The sequence below is a fragment of the Anomaloglossus baeobatrachus genome, chromosome 2 (assembly GCF_048569485.1).
Source record: "Anomaloglossus baeobatrachus isolate aAnoBae1 chromosome 2, aAnoBae1.hap1, whole genome shotgun sequence".
In the NCBI taxonomy this organism is placed as follows: domain Eukaryota; kingdom Metazoa; phylum Chordata; class Amphibia; order Anura; family Aromobatidae; genus Anomaloglossus; species Anomaloglossus baeobatrachus.
The window spans coordinates 402118979-402132275 of record NC_134354.1 but is presented as its reverse complement, the minus strand read 5'-3'; the positions used below and the strand labels follow the sequence as shown (position 1 = coordinate 402132275).

The 13297-nt window shown below is 42.7% G+C and overlaps 1 protein-coding gene across 1 annotated transcript in view; it reads right to left on the bottom strand.

Moving 5' to 3' along the window:
* MYOM3 (myomesin 3) overlaps nt 1-13297 on the bottom strand; it is a 284293-nt gene that overhangs the window by 64451 nt on the left and 206545 nt on the right. Inside the window, exons 23-27 of the mRNA XM_075336099.1 lie at nt 11456-11612; nt 11185-11291; nt 10710-10754; nt 9119-9255; nt 2637-2781 (exon numbers count right to left, since the gene is read on the bottom strand). Of these exons, the coding sequence (XP_075192214.1) occupies nt 2637-2781; nt 9119-9255; nt 10710-10754; nt 11185-11291; nt 11456-11612 (591 nt within the window). The remainder of the gene's footprint in view (nt 1-2636; nt 2782-9118; nt 9256-10709; nt 10755-11184; nt 11292-11455; nt 11613-13297) is intronic.

The window sequence follows — 13297 nt, the reverse complement described above, 5'->3', positions numbered from 1 at the left end:
CTGCAGACGCTGGTAACCAATGTAAACATCGGGTAACCAAGAAGCCCTTACCTTGGTTACCCAATATTTACCTTCGTTACCAGCCTCCGCCGCTCTCAGCTGTCAGTGCCGGCTCCTGCTCTGTGCACATGTAGCTACAGCACACATCGGGTAATTAACCCCATGTGTACTGTAGCCAGGAGAGCAGGGAGCAAGCGCTAAGCAGTGTACGCTGCTCCCTGCTCTCTGCACATGTGGCTGCAGTACACATCGGGTAATTAACCCCATGTGTACTGTAGCCATGAGAGCAGGGAGCCAGCGCTAAGCAGTGTGCACGACTACCTGCTCTCTGCACATGTAGCTGCAGTACACGTCAGGTAATTAACCCCATGTGTACTGTAGCTAGGAGAGCAGGGAGCCAGCGCTAAGCAGTGTGCGCGGCTCCCTGCTCTCTGCACATGTAGCTGCAGTACACATCGGGTAATTAACCCCATGTGTACTATGGCTAGGTGTGCGCTGGTAACCAAGGTAAATATCGGGTTGGTTACCCGATATTTACCTTAGTTACCAAGCGCAGCATGCTTCCACGTGTAGCGAAGCTCCAGCGATCCCTGCCAGGTCAGGTTGCTGGTGGGATCGCTGGAGCGTCACTTAGTGTGACATCTCACCAGAAACCTCCTAGCAACTTACCAGCGATCCCTATCAGGTTGTATCGTTGTTGGGATCGCTGGTAAGTTGTTTGTTGCGACTGGGCCTTTAAAGGATATCTGTCAGCATGGTTTCATCCCCAAACTATTTATATGTGCATATAGCTCTTTCAAAGACGAGTCCAGCAATACATCTACATTGCCAGTCCATTTCCCATCACTGATAAATTATTTAAATTGATATGCAAATAAGGCTGAAGAACTATAGTAGATCTGAAGCCTCTTTACTCCATTCACCACACAACGCCACCTCCTTGTGCTTGACTGACAGCCTCTCTGTTGTGTGACTTCAGGCAAAGAACTTGTCAGTCAAGCACGCAGACGCGACACATGGCAGGGAATAGAGCTGGAGTGACAGAGGATTCAGATCTACAAATAGTTTTTCAGCCTCATTTGCATATTATTTCAAAAGCTGATTTCTCAGTCACAGGGAACTGGACTAGCCATGTAAATATATTACTGGACTTGTCTTTGAAAGAGCTACATGTGCCTATAAATAGTTTGGGGGTGAAATCCTGCTGACCGATTTCCTTAAATGTGTAATTCTTGGTCTTTTGTTATTTAAAAGGGGGTGGAGCTGCAAGGGAATGTCCATGAAATGTTCCATACTCCTGGAATGTTTAATCTAGTTAATGGCACAAGTTATCCTTTTCCAATCTGTTAGAGTAAAATCATATGTACTGAAGAAGTGAAGGCTATTGCTACCTATCAAACTTTTAGGAAATTAGCAGGGCAGCACAGGCTAATACAAGGATGGAGGGCCAATTGTGGTTGATCCTGGGGATAGAGGGGCTCTTGGCTAGTGGTTGGGAAATTGAGTGGTGGTGCTTGACCAGTAGGGTTTGAATATGTCAGTAATGGTTATTTTTAATATTTCCACACATTTCCTGCTCCTAACTCCCTTTTTAAAATCCCATTCAAAATAATTTTAACAAAGTATTTCCCACAGCTTCTGTAAAAACCTATGGATCTTCATGGTTAAAGGTGTTTATGGTGAAGAGAAATTATCACCTACCCACAAGATATGCGATAATTTATAGATAATTGAAGTTATGACCATTTGAATCTCAACAGATTGGCAGAATGGTTCACCTTTTATGCCCATTTAGAAAGGTCTGGCAGTGTGCTTGTTCAACTGCTGTTCCATCAATGTGCTGCGCTCAGCAGTCCTGTAGAGAGTGAATTTTAACAATGGTCGGGCATGCATTCTGGCTATTTGTGCGGGCCCAGCAGTTGGATCCCCACAAATTTAGAACCAACCCCAAATCCTGTGGGTAGGTGATAACTTCACTTTACTTAAGAATCCCTATAAAGATTATTAGCAAATCAGGTTGCAGTCCTTTAGTTATATGCCCCACAATCCATTTCTTTCTTCTTGCTAACCTAATAAATGCATATTATTGAAAGGTAGGAGTTAGATAGAAGAGAATATGACTGTAGAACTAGAATATCCAGTATGCAATATGCACACTGTCAGCTACATTCCTACTAAACGTGCGCAGTCTTACTCATTTCATTTGTATTAAGCGAGGCCATGCATGTATAGTTGGAATGTGGCCAGAATATGCATATTGCATACTCCTTGACACATAACTGCTTGTTCTTGTCGCCAGTATCAGTGAACTTTCATATTGTGTACTGTGCGCAATGTGAGGATTAACAAGTCTGCAGTCACTCAATGTGACTGCAGACTTTCATGTAAAACCTGGAGCATCCCTTTAAATCCTTGTTAGTTTGTCTTTCTGGTGAAATATGTCAGATGCCATGACCCAGAAATATTATGCTTCCTGATAAACTGCTGAGAAAATCATGGCTTTGTGCAGTATGAATAACAATAGGGGTAGTCATTTCAAAAGGCTCATCCGTGGTGTTGAGATAAGCCATTTGTTTTTAGAAACTTGGATAATCTTTAATATATGATAATGATTAGAGGAGGTAAACTATTCTCACCTTCCCCAGTAAGGACAATACTGAACTGGTTTGATGCTTTTCCATCTACCACTTTCGCAGTATATGTTCCCTTATCTTCATCCCCAAAGTCTTCTTTGAGAACTTCAATGAGACCATTTTCCTTGTCAAATCTTATATTCCGCTTCTGCAATGTGGAATGTATATGTGACAAACTTTAATGTACAGTTCCTAAATCCATTTAAAATACTGCTTAGTAAGTGTGCTCAAACATATTTGTCACAATGGATAGAAACATTGTCACTGAATTCAGTTGAGACCTATTGTGAGCAAGGGCAGATTAAGAGTAGATGAGCCCTGGACACTTTAAAGGCTTGGGGCCCCATCTAGCCCGATGTATAATGTGATATGTTTACACAATCCCTTTTATAGATCACTAGAAGGTGGCCTGATTCTACGCATCGGGTATTCTAGAATTTACGTATTGTGTAGTTCATGTATGATTTTTGTTATATATATATATATATATATATATATATATATATATATATATATAGATGTTGTTGTGTGTAGTTACCAAGTGTTTGTGTAGGGCGCTGTTCATGTTCTGGGTGTTGTCTGGGTGTGGCGGGGGGTGAGAGCGGTGTTGTTTGTGTGTTGCGTTGTTTGTGGAGCGCTGTGTGTCTGTAGCGTTGTGTGTGTGTGTTGCGCGGTTTGTGTGTGTGTGGTGTGTTTTGGGGGGAGGTATGTTTTGTGCAATGTGTGTGTTGTGCGGTATGTGCGTATATTTGTGTGTGCAGCGTTGTCTGTGTGTGGGTGTCTGTGTAGGGCAGTTGTTTGTGGTTCCCAGTGTGTGTGTGTGTGTGTGGTGTGTTGTGCAGTGCACGCGCGCGCGTGTGTGTGTTGGGGGGAGGTGTGCACTCCCCATCGTGCTCCATCCCCTATGCTGCGCACCCCCCATCGTGCTACATCTCCCATCCTGCGCACTCCCAAACGTGCTCCATCCGCCATGCTGCGCACTCCCAAACGTGCTCCATCCGCCATGCTGCGCACTCCCAAACGTGCTCCATCCGCCATGCTGCGCACTCCCAAACGTGCTCCATCCGCCATGCTGCGCACTCCCAAACGTGGTCCATCCGCCATGCTGCGCACTCCCAAACGTGCTCCATCCGCCATGCTGCGCACTCCCAAACGTGCTCCATCCGCCATGCTGCGCACTCCCCATCGTGCTCCATCTCCCATGCTGCGCACTCCCAAACGTGCTCCATCCGCCATGCTGCGCACTCCCAAACGTGCTCCATCCGCCATGCTGCGCACTCCCAAACGTGCTCCATCCGCCATACTCCGCACTCCCCATCGTGCTCCATCCCCCATGCAGCGCACTCCCCATCGTGCTCCATCCCCTATGCTGCGCACCCCCCATCGTGCTCCATCTCCCATGCTGCGCACTCCCAAACGTGCTCCATCCGCCATGCTGCGCACTTCCAAACGTGGTCCATCCGCCATGCTGCGCACTCCCAAACATGCTCCATCCGCCATACTCCGCACTCCCCATCGTGCTGCATCCCCCATGCTGCGCACTCCCAAACGTGCTCCATCCGCCATGCTGCGCACTCCCAAACGTGCTCCATCCACCATGCTGCGCACTCCCAAACGTGCTCCATCTGCCATGCTGCGCACTCCCAAACGTGCTCCATCTGCCATGCTGCGCACTCCCAAACGTGCTCCATCCGCCATGCTGCGCACTCCCATACGTGCTCCATCCGCCATGCTGCGCACTCCCAAACGTGCTCCATCCGCCATGCTGCGCCAGCATCAGCCTCTCTACCCGCAGCATCACCCTCTCTGCCCGCAGCATCAGCCTCTCTCCTCCCAGCATCAGCCTCTCTCCCCGCAGCATCAGCTTCTCTGTCCCCAGCATCAGCCTCTCTGTCCCCAGCATCAGCCTCTCTGTCCCCAGCATCAGCCTCTCTGTCCCCAGCATCAGCCTCTCTCATCCCAGCATCAGCCTCTCTGTCCCCAGCATCAGCCTCTCTGTCCCCAGCATCAGCCTCTCTGTCCCCAGCATCAGCCTCTCTCATCCCAGCATCAGCCTCTCTGTCCCCAGCATCAGCCTCTCCATCCTAGCCTTCCCCAGGATCAGCCTCTCTCCTCCCAGCCTCCTCCAGCACACCATGCTCCTCTGCCGACACTCACACACCCGATCGCATACACTCACACACACCCACACACACCCGATCGCATACACTCACGCACACACACATTGACGATATTGCACATACGCGCTCATACTCACAACATCCGGAGATACCACATGCTTCTGGTCATGTGATCCTCCGACAGGTCCTGGAAGGTCACAACAGCACAGTATCGCCGCCGAGAAGCAAGCGATATCGCCGGATGCTGTGAGTGTGTGGATGCGATGTGATGTATGTGTGAGGTGTGTGTGAGAGTGAGTGTGAGCCGGTGTACACTGTTAACTATGATACACATCGGGTAACCAAGGGACCTTAGTTACCCGATGTGTATAATGGTTAACAGCGTTCACGGGCTCCGTGAAGATCCCAGCATCGCAAGGTTATGTCTGGCGCTGCTGGGATCGTGACGGAGCCGGTGTAGAAGCAAGCGATATCCCAGGATGTTGTGAGTGTGTGGATGTGATGTGTGAGGTGTGTGTGAGAGTGAGTGTGATCTGATGTGTGTGTGTGTACTCACCTGGGAGTCGGAGCTACGTGTCAGTTGGGCAAGAGCGAGCGTGCATTGCGTGAGGGGGGCGGGGCCTGCAGAGAGCCGGGGCGAGAGGCCAATCCGTGTGGGGGGGCGGGGCCATGGCGAGCCCAGCGGCCAATCAGCTTTGTGTCACCGTAAGGACACAATTTTGGAGCATGACAGACAGACAGACAGACAGACAGAATAAGGCAATTATATATATAGATATGATAGGACACATAAATGGCTATAAATAATAGAGCAAGGGTTGGAAATTAATCTTCCCGAGGAGCCACGTGACTGTTGGGGAGGCCTGAGTCAAAAAGCTGAAATTAATTCTACTGAATATTAACATATAATTATTATTTTAGATTAATATTACTTGTGTATCACTTAATATTGGAGAAGAATTAAGCATACTGACACCTTCCTATATACAGTATGAGCCAACACACAACGCCCCTATCTGTTTTACCCTGCACAGTTGGCTCTAGATTTGGTGGCACAGCCATCTTACCTACTACTAGTGATGGTAATTTAGATACACTCGGGAAGACGTTATAGACTTTGAAGTGTGATTTAGCATAACATTCCTTTGTTTCATATTTTATATATAAAGTTGAGTGTATGTGTGTGTGTGTGTCCGCTAAAGGAATCTGCACCGTCGCATTTACAATCACTAAATTTTGCACAGACGCCTCATGTGACCCAGGGAATGTCATAGACTATTGTTTTGAGGGGAAAACTTAACCCAGTGCTTTACAGTTATTCGCCAAAAAACCTGCTTTTATTATAGTTAATGGAGCTGGGAGCTACAGATCATTAATAGGAGCTGGCATTGGTCGCTATTGGCAACAAAAAACATTCTTAGTATAAGACAGCTTATGTGTCAGTTAATAGGATTTTGGTGGAGAGACGGATAGAGAGGCAGACAGAGAGAGAAAGAAAGAAAGAAAGAGAAAGAGAGAGAGACAGTCTGACACACAGGGAGAGAAACAGAGACAGATAAAGAGACACAGACCGAGACAGGCAGACAGAGAGTGAGACAGACAGAGAGGCAGACAGAGAGACATAGAGGAAGACAGACAGAGGGGGAGAAAGGTAGAATGAGAGAGTGGGAGAAAGACACTTAGTTACTATCCCGAGTAACACTGGGTACTACAGCTAGTCTAATATATAAAGCTGAGTGTATGTATGTATGTACGGTATATGTGTGTGTGTGTGTATATGTGTATATGTGTGTGTGTATGTGTGTGTGTGTGTGTGTATGTCCATGTCCACTAAAGGAATCCGCACCGTCGCATTTACAATCATAAAATATTGCACAGACACCCCATTTGACTCAGGGAACATCATAGACTATATTTTGAGGGAAAATTTTAACCTCGTGCTTTACAGTTTATCGACAAAAGAACCCCCGCTTACTTACTGTTTGGATGTGTGAGGTAATTAATTGGCTGTTTTGTCAGTTAGCCTGAATATTTATCAGGTAGCTTATTGCAACCAATCACAGCTCTGCTTCTATTTTGCTACAGGTCATTAATAGAAGCTCTGTTTGATTGCTATAGGCAAAGAAAGACATTCTTAGTATAAGAAGCTTATGTGTCAGCTAATATGATTTCGGAGGATAGATGGGCAGAGAGAGATGGAAAGAGACAGAGATAGAGACAGAGAAAGAGAGAGACAGACAGGGAAAGAGAGAGAGAGACAGAAAGACAGACAGGGAGGGAGAGGAAGACAGACACTTAGTTACTATCCCGGGTAATACCAGGCACTTCATCTAGTTTACTGTATATTTAATTAGTTTGCATACACTGGTGAATAGACTTCAATGGGGTCAGAATTAATGCTGTGTAATGGCGCTATATAAGCGAGTAAAATAAATAACTTTATTATGTTCTTTAATTGTACATCTTTATTTGCATGTTGCTTATTGAGCTTATATGGGAATATATTGAGCTGTAATGTGAATTTATTGCACTCCTAATGACTATTGAGCCAAATAAATTAATTGTTATTGTGATTTCATGGTCGCACACTTTTATATGGTGTTCATTGTCTGATATGCCTGTATGCTTCTATGATGGTTGTGGATAGCCTTAGAATTAATAAAGAATTTAGATTTGAATACAGTATCTTGTGTTTGTAGCAAGGCTTGTAGGTTCAATTTGTATTTAGTTGTTGGAATATCTTACATCCACACCTGTGCTTGCTTACTCTGCTTCTGATTCAGTTGTCAGGCAGCACTGCTCCTATGATTTGGGCAACGCAGGGCAATAATGCAACAGCTTATCATATTTTGCGGCATGTAGTGCCTCTAATTTACACTTATACCTCTGGTCCTGTGTATTATTCAGTTGCTGACCTCAGATTATTTGACCTCCTGTCTGATGATTCTGACTTGGTTTCTGATTTTTGTAGTTTTGATCCAGCTTATATGACACTTTTCTGCCAGCCTACTCCACCAGCCAGCAGTTCCTCTGTAGATCCAACCCAGGGGGCCCTTTTTAAGTACAGATGCCTGTACAGCGGTTAAAGGGTGAAGGTAAAGGTTCCGATGGTAGATGGAGTAGCTAACTCAAAGCATGGATGCCATTCTAAAAGCTGCCAAGCTTTCATAAACGGAGCTATTTTATTGAATATATAGAATGTAGAATATAGAATTTATAGAATATAGAATAAGTTCCAGGTTGTTTAGATCTATTACATTCATAGGGATCCTTTGTATTTTAGATATAATTGTCTTACAAAACTGGAAATGTCTGACATGGAGCTATAAACCTGAGCTAGCTATATATCGGTGGTAACAAGTGGGAACTGTGATATTTTGTAGGGACAGTTTGTTTGTTTTTTGGGGTTTTTTTTGTGGTCGCATTATTACAATTTAGTTTCTGTTAGTTTGGTGCTCTATTTGTTGTTGTTGACGACGTGGTGGTTGTTATGGCATGTGTATAAAGCATCTGCTATTACATAGTCACTGTTTTTCCTATTAGGTTGAGACCAGTGGAATTATTGTGTTTTGTTTTTACATGGGAATTGTTGGCTTCTACGTGGGTGGTACATATGGAGACTGTTACAAGTAGGTATCAGAATATCTACCTGTTTGAATGCAGTGGTTTTGGAAATGTGTTCTATGGACTTAAGGGGGCTTTACACGCTGCGACATCGCTAATGCGCAGTCGTTGGGGGTCACGGAATTTGTGACGCACATCCGGCCGCATTAGCGATGTTGCTGCGTGTGACACCGATGAGCGATTTTGCATCGTTGCAAAAACGTGCAAAATCGCTCATCGGTGACATGGGGGTCCATTCTCGATTATCGTTACTGCAGCAGTAACAATGTAGTTCGTCGCTCCTGCGGCAGCACACATCGCTATGTGTGACGCCGCAGGAACGAGGAACCTCTCCTTACCTGCCTCCCGGCCGCTATGAGGAAGGAAGGAGGTGGGCGGGATGTTCCGGCCACTCATCTCCGCCCCTCCGCTTCTATTGGGCGGCCGCTCAGTGACGTCGCTGTGACGCCGCACGGACCGCCCCCTTAGAAAGGAGGCGGTTCGCCGGTCACAGCGACGTCGCCGGGCAGGTAAGTATGTGTGACGGGTCTGCGCGATGTTGTGCGGCATGGGCAGCAATTTGCCCGTGTCGCACAACAGATGGGGGCGGGTACCCACGCTAGCGATATCGGGACCGATATCGCAGCGTGTAAAGTAGCCTTTAGAAACAAAAATAAAGCTGAACTAAACATTGGCATGTCAATTAAAAAAAATCACCATGGACTATAAATAGATATAGGTAGAGGTAAATAGAAAACATACCTGTGTATTGCCAATGACTTTGTCATTAAGAATCATTTCCAGTTCTGCAGCAGAGGACAGTTTTTCCACTTCTAACCAGAGCCGGACATCCCCATTCTCCAGCACTTCCACGTTCCATCCTGATATTTTCTGTATCACTAGAGATATTAACACGATATGATATCATATATCATCAGTTTAATCCATGACATTTCACATGCTATAATATAGGCACGAGTAAGCCAAAATATTAAAACCACTGACCCGTAAAGTGAAGAACTTATATTGTTGTAATGGCTCCTGAAAAGGGTTAGATTTATTAAACAAGTGAACAATTAGTTCTAGAAGTTGGATTTGTCAAACATCTAATGAATTGATGTCATGGATGCCCAAGACTAATACATGTTGGCAGAGAAGTCCAACCTGTCTGGTCCAATCCTATAGAAAAGCTGCAGTAGAATAAATTTAATGGCTATGATTGAATGGTGGGCTTGATGAATTTAGGGCTGTGTGGCCTCAGAGCAGTTAGAGCCTATGCTGACCCCCGTCCACTAACAATGGCACGTCCAATGGACATGAGGATCAGGTCTCAACCATGGAGCAATGGAAGGACGGCCTGATCTGATAATTCACATTTTTTTTTACATCATGTGGATTGTTGGGTGTTTTGCTTCCCAGAGAAGAGATGGCAGCAGGATGCACTGAAGGGAGAAGACAAGTTGGCAGAAAAAAATGTATGTTCCAGCAATATACTGCAAGGAAATCATGGGTCTGGGCATTAATGATAAATTGAGCTACCTAAACATTGTTGCAGATTGAGTTTATCCCATTATGATAACTGTATTATCTACCACACTGCAAACATTGAAGATGCTATAAATATATTGTTTAAGGGTATAGTCCACCTATACTTGGATTTGACATGGTTCCACATTCTGTTCTGATTTGCATTATTCATAAACATTGAAGAGTAGTCTGAGGAACAGATTAATAAATGACTTTTGCTATTTTTGTAAAACCAAAAATTCACCAATTTTGTTTTACTAATGCTTTCCACAAAAATGTGCAACTTTATAACCTTTATCTCCACTTTTGAAAAAAACTAGGTATGTTTTACCAGGAGGGGTAAGGCCTCCAGCAACCCAACAAGATTACTGTGATTTATGCCAGAAATTGTCATAACGTATAGCAGAAATCAATGCAGCCATACAATTAATTATTAGACACACAAGCAAAGATGATACTAATTTATTCAGAAAACTATGAAACTTTGGTCTTAAGAAAATTTCTCCCATTGGAGTTGAAGGTTATGATTTTGTAATAAATTATACTGTTCCCAAAGTGATTAATGTTTTGGAAGAATAAATGCAATCCTCTAGCGTCCATACTCAAATAGGTCGGAGTTGTTTTCAGTGGATGAGGTGGATCTATGTTATCGCTGACAAGTCTGAACGATTGTTATGGGCATTACTGAAGAATAGCTACAATAGGCAATTAGAAGAGTAACAAGCACTGTTTTCTTAAGAAACAATATAGAAAATGAATGGAGACTCCGTAAGCAGAAACATACTGAATACATTGTTTTGTGCGTATGCGCTGACTTTATACTTACATGGGTGCTGTACATCATGACTTTTTTTGAGTAAATCTGATAGCTCTAAAAGGTTTGAAAAAAATTAATTAATTTTCCGTAATTATTTGTGATAAGCCCCTTTATTTTTGTGACAACAATATTCAGATTATTTCCCAAAACACAAAATTATACATACAGTAGAAAAAAGAATCTACTACAATTCATCACAAATGACCCCCACACTCAAACTCCCGAGTTGCACCTCTTATTTCCCACTTCACCAAATTCTTTCCTGGTCACAGATTTTACCCTTCCCAATATACCATATTCATTGATATTCCACAATTTTAGTGGATTTCACCATTCTTCCACTGTGCAGAAAAAACATGGTTATTTATAGTCTTGCCCCCATAGGAGTTTCTAAATTATCTTTTTACAATGAGCTTTTTAATGGACTTTGTTGAGGTATGGCAAGCTTTAGTATTAATTGAATGGTATAAAACATGTTTCCTACCCTCCTTAGTTAAGGTGTGGCTAGCAGATACCCCATCAGTATTGGGAACTTCCACAGAATAGATGCCTACATCTTCATCAGATGGCTTTTTCAGGATTAGTTTGGACCTACCAAAGAAGAACATGATTAGGATCCTAGTTTCGCAAAAATTTCATTATATTTCTAAAAACAATTTCAGACATTTTCTGTTAATAATATTCATACAACTAATGTACAACAGGACTTTCAGCACCATAGATGACACAGTTATTGAATTAGTATAGTTATTTACTTGTTTCCTTCTGTGAAGATATCTGTCCTCTCTGGATCTGGAGCCCTTTTGTAGTCCTTAGACCAGTCAAACTCTGGGGAATCAACTGGCTCTGGTTTCTCAAAGGAAAGGTATATACATCCTTCATCATCAACGCCAACTTCAATTTCATTTGTGCCTGTGGGTTTCAAATAGATTTAAATGCAATATAATAGACAAATATTACCATCAGTTAACGGTATTGTTATAAGAGTGCTGGCCAAATAAAGGTTTACTTTTCCAGGCAACAATTGTGAATAATAAAATATCATTGACTTTATGGCTGTGTAAAGGAATACAGGGTGCTCAATAGGAGAAAATTGAGCTTTAATTCCTATGAATTGAGGTAAGATAAACCTGGCTCACTTTTTAAATGGGTGCACGGAGGAAAACGAATCGTCAAATAAAGTACAAAAAGCTCCGGCACACTCCAAGAATAAGAGAAAAAATCGTGTTTTTTTGAAATATATTTTATTTAACTTGTGTATAGAAAAGTCCAACGTTTCAACCTTGGTTTAGGTTTTTATCAAGGACATTCTGGTAAATAAATAATAACAGAAAAGAAAGCAGATTAGTTTACACAGTGTACAGCAAAAATATGTTCACACAGTTATACTTCCATACATAACCGATTCAATGAAAAATATTTAGCACGTAATCCGTGCATTCAGGAAAATATTCATATATACCATGATCAAAGATCACAAATTAAATATTGTAATGAAAGGATTAAGTGACCTAGTATTATAAGTCTCAATACATCAGTCCATATTTACAGAAAAAAGTGGAACTAAAACACAAATCAGAAGAGACATACTCCATAGAATGAGAGAGAACAGTATCATAGTACCACCCACCTAAAACACAGTCACTAATTGAAGTTTTTGCTAGGCAATGGAGGTTGCATCAAACTACAGGCAGCATATGGGGTGGTATACCTGAGAGATACAAAATAATGTCAGAATGCAAACAGATTTGTTCAACAAAGACAGAACATAAAGAATCAGTCTCAAAACACTGGGGGGTACGGGGACCAGGAGGGAACCCAGAAGCTCCCAGGGCACAGAATAAATATCTACCTTGCAATACTGTATATTGGAAATAAGGACAAAAAGGTCCAAGGAAGGAATAAATTGGCTCTTTTTCTATCTAGATAGAAAAAAGATTTTTTCATAATCACATCATTAATATCAGTAAGTGTGAATATAATGATTAGACACTTCCCATGTAATCTTTCCAGTACCTTATATCAAGATTGGAGGATGAAAAATCCAGCAAAGGGAAAGTAGGGGAGAGCGCTATGTATGCTTAATGAACCACTCCCCAGGCTCATAAAAAAGTCTAAGGAATAAATTAAACAATCCATGTTACGAGGATCACATACAGAAAAGTGCAACATTAGTGAGGTGACAAATTAACTTACTTCAGTTAGATCAAAGTGGGATGAAAGCGCTATGTCTGCAGAGAATTTATATAGGACAATGCAAGAGTGCAACTACATGTTCCACCTAGGAATCATAATAAGATAAACAAATGACTCAAAGGAGAAGTATAACACTGGCTTTACCAGGGCCAAAAAAATACGGAGCTTAGAGATACTAACACTAACATCCACTTTCCAGTACCTTATATCAGGGTTTGAGCGCTCTCCCCTACTTTCCCTTTGCTGGATTTTTCATCCTCCAATCTTGATATAAGGTACTGGAAAGATTACATGGGAAGTGTCTAATCATTATATTCACACTTACTGATATTAATGATGTGATTATGAAAAAATCTTTTTTCTATCTAGATAGAAAAAGAGCCAATTTATTCCTTCCTTGG